At 45.0% G+C, this 17,186-nt stretch overlaps 1 protein-coding gene across 1 annotated transcript in view; it reads right to left on the bottom strand.

Moving 5' to 3' along the window:
• The window catches only part of CORO1A (coronin 1A), a 99,551-nt gene that overhangs the window by 26,647 nt on the left and 55,718 nt on the right, over positions 1-17,186 (bottom strand). The window contains exons 3-9 of the mRNA XM_033946178.1: positions 5,359-5,481; positions 4,688-4,817; positions 3,996-4,177; positions 3,398-3,517; positions 2,988-3,092; positions 2,128-2,273; positions 1,644-1,701 (exon numbers count right to left, since the gene is read on the bottom strand). Coding sequence (XP_033802069.1) covers positions 1,644-1,701; positions 2,128-2,273; positions 2,988-3,092; positions 3,398-3,517; positions 3,996-4,177; positions 4,688-4,817; positions 5,359-5,481 — 864 coding nt within the window. The remainder of the gene's footprint in view (positions 1-1,643; positions 1,702-2,127; positions 2,274-2,987; positions 3,093-3,397; positions 3,518-3,995; positions 4,178-4,687; positions 4,818-5,358; positions 5,482-17,186) is intronic.

A 17,186-nucleotide genomic window follows, 5' to 3' on the forward strand; every position in this document is an offset into this window, starting at 1 on the left:
GGCACCTGCAGCCATAAGGGCTACTGGGGTTGTAGACAGGTGGGTATAGTAGGTATGGGGGGACTCACCATGACCTGTAAGGGAGTTGTGGTGAGATGTTTATGTGGCACCCTTTTTGTGAAGTTCACAGCAGTGTCCTGTAAGGTGCACCACTACTTTGTTGCCGTCTGGGTGTCCAGTCCATCACTTTGCTGGCCTTTCCCACGTCCAAAAGGTCTTGTTATAAGCGTTTGGAGCTTGGACGATTTTTTGAATGAGAATGGGGTATAAAGATAGATGACTTGGCGGTCTGGACGATCAAACGGCTGGACGTAGAAGTAGACAATTTTCAGAAAAAAAAATTGGGGGGGGATTTATTTTTCGAGAATGGACTTTAGGCACTGTCGACTTTGGGCAACTAGCATCCTAGGCCCAAAACAGACTTAGACGTATTTTTTGATTATGCCATTCTAAGGTTCTGGCGGTGAGAGCTTTCTTTTTCCTTAAGTTTCCAATTTGTGCAACATCTCTCTTTGTCTCTCACTCAGACACCCATGCCCAACAATTGTCCCTTTCCATTCCCTCCCCACCTCAGCATCTCTTTCCCTCCGTTCTTCCATCCTATGTCCCAAGTTCATGCTCCCTTCCCTCACTCCATTCTGTGTCCCATGTTCATACTCCCTCCCTCCTTTCTTCCATCCTTTGTCCCTTCCTTCTGCATCCCAATGTGACCCTGCTTCTCCCTTCCAATATCAACATAGTCCCTCTTCCTCCCTTCCTGTCCCAACATGCCCCTTATCATCCCCCTCCATTCCGAATCCTAAATTTGTGCCTCCCTTGTTTACCCCATCTGGCTGGCTCCCAGCACACAAAAATCACTGCTCATTCCCACCTGCCTATGGTTACCAGACGTCCGGGAAAACCCAGACATGTCCTCTTTTTAGAGGGCTGTCTGGGTTCCCGGACGCACTTTCCAAACCCGGCTTTTGGAAAGTCCCGAGCTCCTGCCACATTTGGAGGGCCTTCAACAAGCATGTGCGGATGACGTAACATGCATCCGTGCATGTTGGAGGCCCTCCAGACACGGCCTGGAGGTCAGGAAAAAAGAGATGCTCTTTTTTGTGCAGGGCTGGAGGCAGAACAAGGCGGGGCTGGCGGCAGAATGGGGCAGGGTCATGTGTCCGGGTTTTTCCATCGTCAAATATGGTAAACCTACACCTGCCCCTTATGGTTTCACAAGCATCCCTTACCTTCACTTACAGTTCAACAGTGGCAAGAAGGTGGGCCGTCATTAGCTTCTTAGTAGACAGGCAGCAGAGGAACATAGACCATACACATGTATAGTGTTAAGGCAGACTGCTCACTAGCTCCTCACAAGCTGCGCTGCTGCATTAAAACTCTGAGCAAAAGCATTAGGAGATAAAATTCAGCTCACAATTATAAGCTATCCACTGGATGCCCAGGAAGTAAGTAGTCTAAGTTCAAAGTTTTTAAAGATCCACAGGCAAGTTTTCTGGCTCCATATATGAATAATAGTTAAAAAGACAACTGCCAATGCATCCTGCTGTTCAATCAGTTATGCAGATGGACATTTCCATTACAGCAGTTCAATCCTCCCCTGCCATTCCATTACTGAGACCCTCTCACGGCCCCTGGATTCTCACCTTCCTTGGAACAGTCATTATGATGGGCTCACACTTCCTCTCATGCAGTTTGTAGAATCTAGGGGCAATGATAGAGAACATGGAGATAGGTTGCTGCTTTATGAAATGACAGGTGGGGAATGGGAGATGTCCTAGGATAACTGATATAGGGAAGCAGGGCATGTGGGACTCCATGCTACGACCTAGGGTTATCAGATGTCCGGATTTACCCGGACATGACCTCTTTATAGAGGACATGTCCGGACGGCTTTTCAAAACCCAGCACTTTGTCGGGAGGGGGGATGTAATGCGGTGATGTCATTGCATCGCATCCGTGCATGCACGATTGAGACGAGCAGGCTGAGGGGCGGGGCTAGGGGCGGGGCTGGGGCATGGTCTGGGCATAACGGGGCAGGGATGGGTGGAACTGGGCAGGCCTGGGGGCGGGGGGCGGGTCTATAGGTCCGGATTTTACATACTTAAAATCTGGTAACCCTATACGCACCTTGCAATCTCACACTTGTTGACCTCCAGTCCACGCTTTGGCATGTAGCCCATTCCCCGCTGGGACTCTTTGCTGCTGTACATGGAGAGGTAGTGAATAAAGGGAGCTTCGTCTGTAATTTCAAAGTATCGGATGCTGCTATCCCCCTATAAAGTGCACATAAAGGAAGCATTAATCAGAGATTATTAACCAGAGGGAAGAACAATCCTAACATAAAATGTATACAGAAGAAGGAAAGCAAGCCCCTATAGAGGGCTATTTTATAATATGTCACCTAGGAAGGAATTCTAAGTACAATAGATGCCTATGTATCATTATCTAACAGACCCACAAAACCTGCAGAAATTATGGCATGGGGAAAAGGAGTAAACATTCACTGGTGACACACATGCATATTTTATCTGCCCAAACGAAGTCCTAAACACACCTACATGCGGGTTGTATAACAGTATGCACCTTCTTGCATATACCATGGGATAATTTTATAAAAGCCCTTTTTCTTGGTTAAAACAGGGTTTACCTAGGAGAAAAATACTTTTAGAAAATCACCCTCATAATATGAAAACAAAGGGGTTATAATTGAGAGGGGAAAGATTCCCGTGTCATGTTCAGATCCCATCTAGACATATCTTTGATTTGAATTCTAAGCTCTTTTGGAAAGGGACCTTGTATAAAGCACAAAGACTTGGGCTGCAATATGATAATGAGACCATTGGGTTAAGTTGCAGAAAGGATTTAAGTATTGTTTAAGACATCACATATAAGGATTCATGGGAGAGCTGATTGGGGGATTAGTGAGAGCGAAGAGACAGTTGGGAACACTGTGGCAGGGATAGCCAGTGCATGGTCTTTGGCCTCACCTTTCCACACAGGTAGACAATTCCTGTATCAGAATCAAAGAAGGGAATGAGCACCCCACTACTTGTGTCCAGTTCCTGTAGCGACATTGCTTCCTCCATGTTCTTCTGTGGAGTAGAGAAGATGGAAAAGTACAGCCAAGTTTCTATATGCTTCATATAGATCATCTCCCATGTCCTCAACAACCTAGCCTAATTAACTGTTACAAGATCACGTGGATCACTTTCTTCAGGCTTTTACAGAGAGAGATTGAGATCTGGATTTAGGTCTGTTCCTTTTCCTTACCAAATCTGTGGGATACTTATATTGCCTCTGGGATATCAGGTGCGGTAAGAGCTGCTCCTATTACACTGCCAGTCATGGCAAATGGCATTTTCTCACACAAGCTTTCCTCTCCAAAATATATCCTTACCGGATCCCATAGTGCCACCTGTCGCTCACTCATACGGCTGAAGCCTGTGGTCAGAATCTTCTCATCAGAAACGAAGATAGCCCGGACTGGACGGCTGCCTTCATGAGGCTTTTCTTTTTCCTGCCAGGGCCCAACAGAAAAAACCCCCAAACCATGTCAGAACATTTTTACATTACATTAGGGACTTCTATTCTGCCTATACCTTGCAGTTCAAGGCGGATTACAAAAGAGCTAACTGGACATTTCCAGTGAAGTTACAACAGTTTTGTGTTTTGTTTTGTTTTTGGTTACAAGGGAGGAGAGGTAGCTGGATTAATTCTGCAAGAACTTGCAAATTGGATATTAAATTGACTGTACGTTACTGTGAGACAAATAATGATGAGGGAATTAGAATTAAGGTACATATTATGTAAAGACAGGGGTACAGTAGGGATTAGAATTTATGCTCTGCAACATGCCTGCCTGATAGCTGGCTGCTGAAAGTATTACCTCAGATTCTTTCTAGGAGGAGAAATAATTCAGGCCACTGCTCTTCCCTTCAGAGGGGCAAGAGCAGATTTTGCCCTCCAAGTTGTCCATAATTCTGCTCTGGACTTACTGTCACAATTTTGTTTTTCCGTGGATCAATGATGCGAATTTTCTTGTCTTTGCAGCTGGTGCAAATCAGGCTACCGTTGAAGTTCCAGCTTACACTGTAGATCATGTCTGTGTGGTGCTCATCCAGCGTGATCACTGCTTCCCCCGTTCCCACATTCCAGATTATAATTACGTTATCACACCCTGGAGAGACAGAGAATTGCAGAGGCTGTGAAGACTCGTGGCGAGACACCAGATTTTTATGAAATGGTCTTGTATAGAAAGAACATGGTTAAAGGCCAGACTGCTTTTGTCACAGCCACAGAACACCTAGGGACAACAAAACATCTTGTATGTTAGAGGTGCCGTACGTTCTCTAGTTCCAGATATTGTGTTGGGCAAAATACTGGTCAGGCCATGGCCCCTGTGGTCCACCTCATTTTATTACCTATGGTAGCACCACTCTGTGGGAGGACAGCCCATTTTATAAAACCCAGTCATCTTTCTCATCCAACCACCTATTCCGAAGAACAACTTTCGATGATGTTTTTAGAAAGAAACAATGAGATAGAAGTCAGTACTAGAGAGACTACTGTGTTAAGGAATTAGGTCTCTTTGTGTCCCTCCCTCTAGCCCTCTGCATAGCAATTTTCTCCCTTTTCTCCATGCTCTCTCTGTAATTGTTATACTGTCTCCAAGTGTCAGAGTGCCTACCAGCGCTCATCAGGATGTTTTGTGCTGTTGGATGCCAGCCAATGATGCCCACCCTCTTGGAGTGGCCCTCCAGTGTCACAATGGGCTCCGTTATGGACCGCGTGAGACCGCCATCTGGAATTTCCCAAACCTGGAGCAAGTGAAGGATGAGAGAGATCAGAGGAGGCAAAGAGATTTTGAGAAGGTGTGCCATTTCCCTGCAATTTTGCTGAAATTGGAGATCCTAGCATTTATTATTCTAGCATTTATTATTCTATTATTATATTTATTATTCTATTATTATTATTGCTGGTGAACTTCATCCTAGCCAGAGGGCAGAAATTAAACTGGGAAGCCCTCAAAGCTCAACTCCTCCCATTTGACTAGAAGATTGTACAAGGAACCCTGTCATGCTCTTTATGCAGGACTCAGCTGTGTTCAGTTCTCAGATCTGAAGTCCACCTCTCAGCAAACTTGAAGTTCACAAAAGTACAATTATTTCCAAATCTCTTCCACCCCTTCTCCCCTACCGTTGCCCCCTTTCCTTATTATCCTATCATAATCACATGACTCCCCCTACTGCTCTCCACTTATCTTACTGATGCATACCATATAGTGTACCTCCCACTCAACAGTACAAACTCCCTTAAGCCCCTTGAAAATGGCAATCATATTAGAGTCTTTCTCCTTACCATGACAGTACAGTCTTCAGAGCCACTGGCAATGACATTGTCGTTGTGTGGGCACCAGTCAATGTCCAGCACAGGAGCTGTGTGACCACACACTACAGGCTGGGATTTATCCAGACGCCCGTTCTGCAATGACATGGAAGAAGAGAAAAAATAAGGAGTCATGGGTCAGTGAAGATTCCCATGGTTTCAACAGTCATAATCATAATAGCAGCTATCTTATTAAATGAATGCAATGCGGTATTGGCATGTGCACAGCTGCCTCAGGAAGCAGAAGTGACAGGCTGAAGATCACATGACTAAATGGAGAACAGATAGATGAGATCTCTCTAGAACCCAGGTGCTATAACCAATGTGCTCTACACCACTGGTTCCCAACCCTGTCCTGGAGGACCACCAGCCAGTCATATTTTCGGGATAGCCCTAGTGAATATACATGACAGAGATTTGCATATAATGAAGGTGACAGGTATGCAAATCTTCCCCATGCATATTTATTAGGGCTATCCGGAAACCTGACTGGTTGGTGGTCCTCCAGGACTGGGTTGGGAACCACCGCTCTATACTACTGGCCTACTGGTAGTCAAAATTGCTGGAAAAAAAAAATCTATGTACATCTGGAGTTATGGTTCCTCTAAACGGAGAGCAAGAATAATCATTTATATGTTCTAGGAGCATCACTCACAAAAATGCATGGAAATCTGGAAAATTATTGGTTTTTAGAACTTGCTAACAGAAAAAGAAATGTTTTAGAATTTGTCGCTCACAAGAAAAAAAAATTTGCACACACACACACACACAGCCTTAAAGAGAGCACTGATCTGGAGTACAGACTGATATAAGTAAGGGTTGAATTTTGAGCCAGAATGTCAACCAAGTTTGAAGTAGATTTGGACCAGATATACTACCAGATCGACAAACTTAAAAGTGACAAATCCCCTGGACCGGATGGAATTCACCCGAGAGTCTTAAAGGAATTGAAGGTTGAAATCGGAGAGTTATTGCAAAAACTCGCCAATCTGACAATCAGAACTGGACAGATACCAGATGACTGGAAGATAGCGAACGTCACGCCAATTTTCAAAAAGGGATCAAGAGGAGAACCGGGCAACTACAGACCTGTGAGCCTTACGTCTGTCCCTGGAAAGATGGTTGAAGCACTGATCAAGGATAGCATAGTCCGGCACTTAGATATACACGATTTGCTGAAACCCAGTCAACATGGGTTCAGGAAAGGGAAATCATGTTTAACGAATTTGCTTCAATTTTTTGAGACCATGAACAAGCAAATTGATAGTGGAATGCCGGTGGACATAATATATTTGGACTTCCAGAAGGCATTCGACAAAGTTCCGCATGAAAGACTTCTCAGGAAACTACAATGCCATGGAATAGAGGGAGATATACACAGGTGGATAGGCAAATGGCTGGAAAACAGGAAGCAGAGAGTGGGCATAAATGGGAAGTTCTCAGACTGGGAGAAAGTGACTAGTGGTGTGCCCCAGGGCTCGGTACTTGGGCCGATCCTGTTTAACATTTATATCAATGACCTTGAAGACGGAATATCCAGTGAGATCATTAAGTTTGCAGACGACACAAAGCTATGCCGGACAATCAGAACGCAGAAAGATAGCGAAGAACTCCAGAGCGACTTGTATCAGTTAGAGAAATGGGCAGAGCAATGGCAGATGAAGTTCAACGTGGAGAAATGCAAAGTAATGCATTTAGGCAGTAAGAATAAGGAACACGAGTATAGAATGTCAGGAGCAACTCTGGGTAAGAGCGAACAAGAAAGGGACCTGGGTGTACTGATAGATAGGACCCTGAAGCCGTCGGCACAATGCGCGGCAGCGGCAAAGAAAGCGAACAGAATGTTAGGAATGATAAAGAAAGGAATCATGAGCAGATCGGAGAAAGTCATAATGCCGCTTTATAGAGCAATGATCAGACCACACTTGGAATACTGTGTCCAACATTGGTCTCCCAAACTAAAGAGGGATATAAAACTGCTGGAGAGGGTGCAGAGACGAGCAACGAAGCTAATAAGAGGTATGGAGAACTTGGAATATGAGGAACGACTCAAGAAACTAGGACTGTTCTCCCTTGAGAAGAGGAGGCTGCGAGGGGACATGATAGAGACGTTCAAAATACTGAAAGACATCGATAAAATAGAGCAGAAAAACAAATTATTTACATTGTCCAACGTGACACGGACAAGAGGACATGGTTTAAAGCTAAGGGGGGACAAGTCCAGGACAAATGTCAGGAGGTTCTGCTTTACGCAGCGAGTGGTGAACGCCTGGAATGCTCTTCCACAGGAGGTTATTAAGGAATCCACTGTGCTAGGATTCAAAGGCAAATTAGATGCACATCTCCTTATGAGAGGCATAGAGGGATATGGGTGGTAAAACTACATCAGGTGTATACCTGACTGGGCCTCCGCGTGTGCGGATCGCCGGACTCGATGGACCATGGGTCTGATCCGGAGATGGCAGTTCTTATGTTCTTATGAATTAACCACCAGCTTTTAAATTTAATATACTGTATATATGCAGCAGGAGGTATATGGATAGCATGATCACCATGTCAATTCTAGCCATGTTATTCGGCAGTCCTAAACTGAACATAAAAATTATCTGGAGAGTGGCCGGATATTACCACTATACAAGTAACTTTTCAGCACGCTCTCACTTCATCTTTTTCTTATACAGATAGTTTCAAGCCTTTGAGTTGGTTCATAGACTAAACCGTGTGAGACAATCGCGCACGGACTATGCTGGGCAGACAATTGTGGGCAGTACATCAGCGTGCTGGATTAAAACAGTATTTTAAAGCGCTCCGAGGGGGTGTGTGGGTGGGGAACCCCGTCACTTTACTTAGAACTGTTGGCACTCCTGTTGTGGGGGGTGTTGGAGGGAACCCCCCCCTTATAGAGGAAACAGCGCTTTTTCCCTATTTTTTAGGGAAAAATTACAGTTTCCTCTGTAATGGGAGTAATGGGAGCACTAACAGTTCTTTTTTTTTTATAATTCTTTATTCATTTTCAAAAATTACATTAAGTGTTAAATATTTTCATTCACAGTAACAATAAATACATCACTTATAAACAATCATTGGTACATTACATAACACTAACAGTTCTAAGTAAAGTGGGGGGTTCCCGCACCCTCAGAGCACTTTAAAATACTGTTTTACTCCAGCGCACTGATATCCTGCGCGTGATTGTCTGCCCTGTATTGTCCGTATGCAATTGTCTCACGCAGTTTTGACTCATCACCCTTTGGGTTCATCACCCTTTCGAGTCATATGGATAGACAAATTATAAATTCACTGGCCATTAGTGAACATATAGTTTTGTCTGAATATCGGGGTGTAGATTTCTGTAAAAATTGCCAGCGTATTCATACTCTGTAAGTATTGCTATGTGTTCAGCAATGATAGTCTCTACTGGCTGCATTCTGGGTCTAGCTTCAAGGAAAGTATTTGTACTTATACTGGTCAATTGCTCTGTAATACAACACAGAAACCCGAGTACTGGACCTGCTTAGATCAGGGTCTAATTAGCATTCTGTAAGCATACCCGGAAGCATCTATGGAACTGCTACTTTCCACGCTTAATAAAATCATGCTGGTTTGCAGACGGCCTGTGGTTTAGGCCTTAGTACTACAGCAAATGAGATATGTGTTCAAGCTTACTGCCAATGGAGTTGGCAAAGGATAGAAAAACTGCAGAGGATAATGCATTCAGTCTCAGAAAGGATGGGAATATGGTCACTCTGGCTGGCCATAGGGCAGCGGAGAGAGTAGATCACAGAGCAGCCTTCTCTCCAACCCTCAGACTAATAAGGGTATTTGAGTCACCCAGGCACATTGATTGGAGAAAGAACCGAATATTTAGAAAAAGAGCTATGTACCAAGGTTATGCTCCATTGCATTAAAATCAAACATAGGTGCTTTCAACTCAGACTGAAAGCTGAATGCCTCTCTGGCATGCCTTTTGTTGGGCTTTGAGGCTAGCGAAGCGCCAATGCTGTTGCACTGCATGTATTTGAAAAGTTAGGTGTTCACTAATAAAAAACTCCAGGTAGTTCATAAGCACTCAGGTAATTTGAATATATTGACCTTGATTGGACTCCTGATGAAGGCTATGGCTGAAATACAGCTTGCGTTGAGTCCTGTTTATAATAATAATAACTTTATTTTTATATACCGCAATACCACAAACAGTTCAGAGCAGTTTATAGAGGAAGACAGACAGCGATGTTGCAAAAAACTTTCAAAATTACATTAGCATGGTAAGATTAATCAAATTTTTCCTGGAAGTATTTTAGAAGTACATTATGGTAAAAATGGAGGCAGAGAAATTTGTCAAAGAGATAAGCTTTGATTGAATTCCTAAAAGTTTGGTAAGAAAGAGCATTGGTTAAACATTTATTCCATTTGCCTGCTTGGAATGATAATGTTCTATCAAGGAATCTCTTGTAGATACAGCCCTTCAAGGATGGGAAAGCGAACAAGTAGGCACTAATGCCCTGATTCTCCAAAAGTGCGTCCCGATTTTAGGCAGCTGTAGACGTCCTACAGCTGTCTAATCAGCCAATCGGGATGCACGTTTAAAAAAAAAAAAAAATGCTCCCCAGGCAGGCCTGAAGGCGCCTCCGGGAGCCTAGGGAGACCCGCAAGATGCCTAAGCTCGCCTACAGGCCTTAGGCGAACTTAGGCAGCCCTACGCGTCTCCCTAGTAGAGGAAGAGACGCTTAAAATGTAGGCCAGCAAAATGCTGGTCTACATTGTAAGTAGACGCGGCCGCTATACTGATTGCGGCAAGGGATCTCCCTGCTGCAATAAAGTATAGCGGCCTAAGCCGCCTGTCCCATCACCGACAGGAGGATGCCTAACACCTCCTGTCGGAACCCCGAACCCCGGAACCCCCTCCACCCCCAAACTCGTAATCGCCGACAGGAGGATGCCCAACTCCTCCTGTCGGAACCCCGGAACCCCCTCCCCCCCAAACTTGTAATCGCCGACAGGAGGATGCCCAACTCCTCCTGCCGGAAAGCCCAACGACCCCCCGCCCCAACTAATCTCCCTCCCCCAACTAACCTTTCAATGTTGGTCAGCTGGACGGGTCTTGCTGCCGTCCAGCCGACGAGTCTGCCTCGTGGAAATGAGACGGCACGCCCCTTCCCGGCCCATCCCCGCTAAATCTAAGGCCTGATTGGCCCAGGCTATAGAAGCCTGGACCAATCAGGCCTTAGGCATAGCGGGTCCGCCCATCCCCACTAATCCTAAGGCCTGATTGGCGAAGGTGCCTAGCCTGGGCCAATCAGGCCTTAGATTTAGCGGGGATGGGCCGGGAAGGGGCGTGCTGTCTCATTTCCACGAGGCAGACCCGTCGGCTGGACGGCAGCAAGACCCGTTCAGCTGACCAACATTGAAAGGTTAGTTGGGGGAGGGAGATTAGTTGGGGCGGGGGGTCGTTGGGCTTTCCGGCAGGAGGAGTTGGGCATCCTCCTGTCGGCGATTACAAGTTTGGGGGGGAGGGGGTTCCGGGGTTCCGACAGGAGGAGTTGGGCATCCTCCTGTCGGTGATTACGAGTTTGGGGGGGAGGGGGGGAGGGGTTCCGACAGGAGGAGTTAGGCATTCTCCTGTCGGTGATGGGACAGGCAGCCGCAACAACCGCGGCCGCTATACATATTGCAGCAGGGAGATCCCTTGCTGCCATAAGTATAGCGGCCGCGTCTAATTTAACCCGATTCTCTAAAGATGCCGGTTACAGAATCGGCGTTTAGTATAGGACGCCTCTCCCGGGCGGCCTGCCTGGGGAGCATTTTTTTAAAAAAAACGTGCATCCCGATTGGCTGATTAGACAGCTGTAGAACGTCTACAGCTGCCTAAAATCGGGACGCACTTTTGGAGAATCAGGGCCTAAGTGTACAAGTTGTGCCTGGATAATCAAAATGATGAGATAGATGGTTCATAGTCTAAAGCGCGCGAGGACAAATGCGCGCCGACAACCGAGCGCGGACAACTGAATGCAGGACTTCATCGTGCCGAAGAAAAAACGTATTTTAAAGGGCTCCGATGGGGGGTTTTGGTGGGGAACCCCCCCTACTTTACTTAATAGAGATCATGCTGGCATTGTGGGAGGTTTGGGGGGGTTGTAACTCCCCTCATTATACTGGAAACTTAACTTTTTCCCTGTTTTTTTAGGGAAAAAGTTAAGTTTTCAGTATAATGTGGGGGGTTACACCCCCACACCCCCCCAACATGGCAGCGTGAGGTAGTGCGATCCCTATTAAGTAGAGTGTGTGGGGGGGGTTCCCCCCCACACCCCCTGTCAGAGCCCTTTAAAATACGAGTTTTCTTCAGCGCGATTAAGCCCTGCGATCAGTTGTCTGCGCGCCTTTGTCCTCGCGCGCTTTTGACCCGTCACCGAGATAGATAGGGGATGAACCTGTTATGGTTTTGAAGCAAAGGCAAGAAGACTTAAAAATAACCCTTGCTTCCATGGGCAGCCAGTGTAGTTTTTTGTAAAATGGGCTTACATGATCCGATTTCTTGAGACTATTGATGAGACGGACTGCAGCATTCTGAACGATTCTCAGTCATTTGATGGTTTTCTTTAAAAGATCCAAAGTATATAATATTGCAATAGTTTACATACTTCTACAATAAAGAGCTTGTAAGATCATATCCCATTTGGATGCCTAGTTGGTTCTCACTATATACTGCTTGCTTTGGTTGTTTTTGCGCATACCAAGACGTTAATGAATCCCACTCCTAAGTCAGGGAATGTGGGTGGGTATTCAGTTTCTTAACTTTACTGCTAATGCTTGCCTAATACACGGAGATAGTGGTGTTATTTCTTAAATGGGGAATTCTTCTTGAAACAGTTTACAATGCGAAACGCTGAATTCACGTCGGAGCCCCATTCAGTATATCTACATAAGATGAAATAAGTTTTCTATAAAAGAAATTATATATTTATTTCAACTATATTTAAACAATAAGAAAATTATTTAAAGGCTGATGAGAAGGCTGGCTACTTGTATGTTCGAGTATTACATGGAATATGACACTCGAGTGTAGCCGCTGAGGCCATGGAAGGAGTTGAATAAAGATTAGCAGGAGTTTGCTATGAGATGAAAAATAAGTAAAACAAAATATGAAATTTCTGTGAATAATGAGTGACAATTAGAACAGTAAGATACAGTAGAGTGTGGCATTAATTGAGGTTTTATGCCTAATACTTGTATCATGCCAAGAGAGCTTCCCTCTGGACTTTCATAAGATGTTACACAGGTATAAGCAACTTACTGTATCTAAGCGTGCCCGAAAATTCCTTTTAATCAGGCCCATGGCACTCAGAATAGTGGGAAATAGTTTGGTATCCTTCTGCAATCTAAAATAAAGAGGTTCCCCAGGCAAATACAAAGTGTCTGGTTTTGAAAAACCATCCGGACCCCTGGACATGTTCTCAAAAAGGAGGACATGGCCGTGGAAATCCAGACGTCTGGTAACCCTATGTAGAGGTTCAATGAACCAAGGAAGCGGAGAATATAGAGGGATGCAGGATTTTGAAGAGAGCACGGTGATACGAGGGCCTGAAGGAGGCTAAAGTCTACATAAAGAAAGAGAAGGATCAGTTTGTGCATTTTCTCTATTTGACCTATTGAAGATTGTTAAAAATCTATATCTGTCCTTGCTCTGAAAACATTCAGCAGCAAAGATCCTGAACACCCAGATTGGGTATTTACCTTTTTGAGAGTGACTGTGCTGCTTGTGATGTTAGCCAAGAGTGAGATGAAGAGCTTCCACAGAGGTAGGGCCTTGAAAGTTGCCTATCCATCCCACCCCAGCACTAGGAGTGGAGCCTTGTTTCTGCTCCTAGTCATCGAGGAGCACCAGTGAGCCAAGTTTTCAGAATATCCCTAATGAATAGGCATGAAGAGAATTTGTCTACAACACAGATAGTAGGAATGCAAATCATTCTCATGCCTATTCATTAGGAATAGCCAGAAAAATGGACCTGGTCGTGACCTCCTCTAAGGACTGGGAGTGAAGAACAAGGTTTAATAAGAAAGGGATGAGGTGTGTCTGGCCCCACCCACACAGAAGTTCTAGAATCCATTAAAGAGGTACCCCAAAACTATAGAACACAATCTATAACACAGAGTTTGAAAATTCACAAAAACCATCCTGCTAATATGATGAGAATATGTTCCTTGCCACATTTGTGCCTTTTCATCCACAAGGTGGCACCAAAGATATACACTGCAATATAGAATGAGAAACATATATTGCAGGGGTGTCCACACTTTTTTGGCTTGCGAGCTATTTTTAAAATGACCACGTCAAAATGATCTACCAACAATAACATTAAAAAAAACACACAGCACACTGTATGCAGAGAAAATGTTAATTATCATTTATATTCGGCTTTTTTTTCAAAGAGGTCAAGGTAGATGACTTTAAAATATGCAATGTCACCTCAGTAACAACTATACAAAAATAGACAAATATACCCACTCCCTTTTTACTAAACCGCGATAGCGTTAAAATCCGCTACTGCGGTTTAGTAAAAGGAGGCCATAGTGCAAAATATAGACAGCAGATATAAATTCTCAAAACGGACACATTTTGATCACCTCAGGGTTCGGTGCTGGGGCCAATCCTGTTTAATATGTATGTAAGTGACATTGCTGAAGGGTTAGAAGGAAAAGTATGCCTTTTTGCAGATGATACCAAGATTTGTAACAGAGTAGACACCGAAGAGGGAGTGGAGAATATGAAAAAGGATCTGCAAAAGTTAGAAGAATGGTCTAATGCCTGGCAACTAAAATTCAATGCAAAGAAATGCAGAGTAATGCATTTGGGGATTAATAATAGGAAGGAACCGTATATGCTGGGAGGAGAGAAGCTGATATGCACGGACGGGGAGAGGGACCTTGGGGTGATAGTGTCCGAAGATCTAAAGGTGAAAAAACAGTGTGACAAGGCAGTGGCTGCTGCCAGAAGGATTCTGGGCTGTATAAAGAGAGGCGTAGTCAGTAGAAGGAAGAAGGTGTTGATGCCCCTGTACAGGTCATTGGTGAGGCCCCACTTGGAGTATTGTGTTCAGTTTTGGAGACCGTATCTGGCAAAAGACGTAAGAAGACTTGAGGCGGTCCAGAGGAGGGCGACGAAAATGATAGGAGGCTTGTGCCAGAAGACGTATGAGGAGAGACTGGAAGCCCTGAATATGTATACCCTAGAGGAAAGGAGAGACGGGGAGATATGATTCAGACGTTCAAATACTTAAAGGGTATTAACTTAGAACAAAATCTTTTCCAGAGAAAGGAAAATGGTAAAACCAGAGGACATAATTTGAGGTTGAGGGGTGGTAGATTCAGGGGCAATGTTAGGAAATTCTACTTTACGGAGAGGGTAGTGGATGCCTGGAATGCGCTCCCGAGAGAGGTGGTGGAGAGTAAAACTGTGACTGAGTTCAAAGAAGCGTGGGATGAACACAGAAGATTTAGAATCAGAAAATAATATTAAATATTGAACTAAGGCCAGTTACTGGGCAGACTTGCACAGTCTGTGTCTGTGTATGGCCGTTTGGTGGAGGATGGGCAGGGGAGGGCTTCAATGGCTGGGAGGGTGTAGATGGGCTGGAGTAAGTCTTAACAGAGATTTCGGCAGGTGGAACCCAAGCATAGAACCGGGTAAAGCTTTGGATTCTTGCCCAGAAATAGCTAAGAAGAAAAAAAAAAAATAAATAAATTTTTAATTGAATCAGGTTGGGCAGACTGGATGGACCATTCGGGTCTTTATCTGCCATCATCTACTATGTTACTATGTTACTATGTTACTAAATTAAAAATTAAATAATTTTTCCTACCTTTGTTGTCTGGTGATTTCATGAGTCTCTGGTTGCACTTTCTTCTTCTGACTGTGCATCCAATATTTCTTCCCTTCTTTTTGTCTCCTGCATGCTTTCTCTCCTCCAGACCTCATTCCATTCTCCAACCAACATCTCTGTCCTTCCTTGAGTCTGACTTTTTATTCCTCTCTCCCTGCCTGCCCCGTGCCACCCGACACAATCCAGTCCCTCCCCCAACTTTTTCTTCCTCTCTCCCTGCCCCTCCCCTTTCTTTATTTCTTTCTCTCTCCCTGCTCCCTTTCTTTCTTTCTCTTTGTCTTTCTTTCTCCCTACCCCCCCTTTCTTTCTTTGTCTCCCTGCCTGCCTTTTTGTCTCCCTGTCTGCCTTTCTGTCTCCCTGTTCTGCCTCCCTGTCTTCTTTCTGTCTCCCCTTTCTTTCTCTCTCTCCCCAAGGCACTGCCAGGGCCATCGTCTGGGAACAGGCCCCCAAGCTACCACCGCCGTCTGGGAACAGGTCCCCAAGCTGCTGTTGTTGCCGAGTTCTCCCTGTTCTCTGATGCCACAACAGACCAGCAGCGATGGCAGAAGCACCGAGCCCACCAGCCTCCCCCCCCCAAGACGTCATCAGAATTGACATCGGGGAGGGGGCTAGGACTGGTATGTCCAGCGCTTCTGTAGTGGCTGCTGGCCTGTTACCGCGTTGGGGAAGCAGGGAGAATGCAAAGACAATGCGAGTCAATCGCTGAGCCCGGGATAGGCTTCGCAATCGACTCGCATTGCCTTTGCAATCTACTGGTCAATCGTGATTGACCTTTTGGACACCCCTGATCTATAGCAAGACACTTCATTTCTTCTTTCTAGAAATAAAGTTTGGGAAACATTTGTGGCTAAAACCATTCTTTTGTCAGGAGAGAATGTGGGAATAGGCAAACTAGGCAATTGCCTAGGGTCTGAACATTTGAAAGCCTCTAGGGACCCTATCAGATGCACCTACATCTGGCCCTGCACACAGGTCTCATGCAGAAAACAGATGCCAGTCATGGACGCTGTCTTGGCCCATATAGAATAAGATGTGACATCAGCCACCTATGTTAGCAGCTAGTGCCATGCACTGGCATTCTCACCCACAGTCAGGCCAGTGTATAAGAGATATCTTTAGCTGCTGCCACAGCAAACACATGGCACCCAAAGACACAGGAAATCAGAGGCAGCTAGGAAGAATTTTTGCTAGAATCTAGGGGAAGACAACTCGGGGCTAGGGTGAGAAAGCTTAGGTGATGGAGAGAAGAGTATTTGCCAGGGCCTGGGCTGGAGCTGAGGAAGCGTAGTTGATGGGATGGGGATGTATTTTAAACCCACACAAAAGTAAGATAGAATACTATCACAGCTATAAAATAATCTATTTTTTTCTACTGTGGGAAGATAAACATCAGCAACCACACTCTGTAAGTGGAGAAAAAAAAACCCAACCACCTCACAATAAATGGAAAAGGTCAAAAATGGACAAAAACTGGAAAAAGCACAAACAGCATCAATGCAGGTGCCATAAAGCGGTAAAAGGGACCAAAAGAGACTACGAAGAAAAAATAGCCAAGGAGGCTAAAAACTTCAAGCCGTTCTTTCGATATATTAAGGAGAAACAACCCGCAAAGGAAGCGGTAGGGCCGTTGGATGATCATGGAATAAGGGGAGTGCTAAAGGAGGACAAAGCCATCGCCGATAAACTGAACACATTTTTTGCATCTGTATTTACCAAAGAGGATATACACAATATATTGGAAGCCAACAGGCTATACGCTGGAGGCGAAGACGGGAAACTGACAAGGTTGACGGTCAGTCTAGAAGAAGTATGCAGGCAGATTGATAGGCTTAAGAGCGAGAAATCCCCGGGACCGGATGGCATCCATCCGAGGGTCATTAAGGAACTGAAAGGGACTATAACTGAACTGCTTCAATTAATAGC

The sequence above is a fragment of the Geotrypetes seraphini genome, chromosome 5 (assembly GCF_902459505.1).
Source record: "Geotrypetes seraphini chromosome 5, aGeoSer1.1, whole genome shotgun sequence".
NCBI lineage: Eukaryota > Metazoa > Chordata > Amphibia > Gymnophiona > Dermophiidae > Geotrypetes > Geotrypetes seraphini.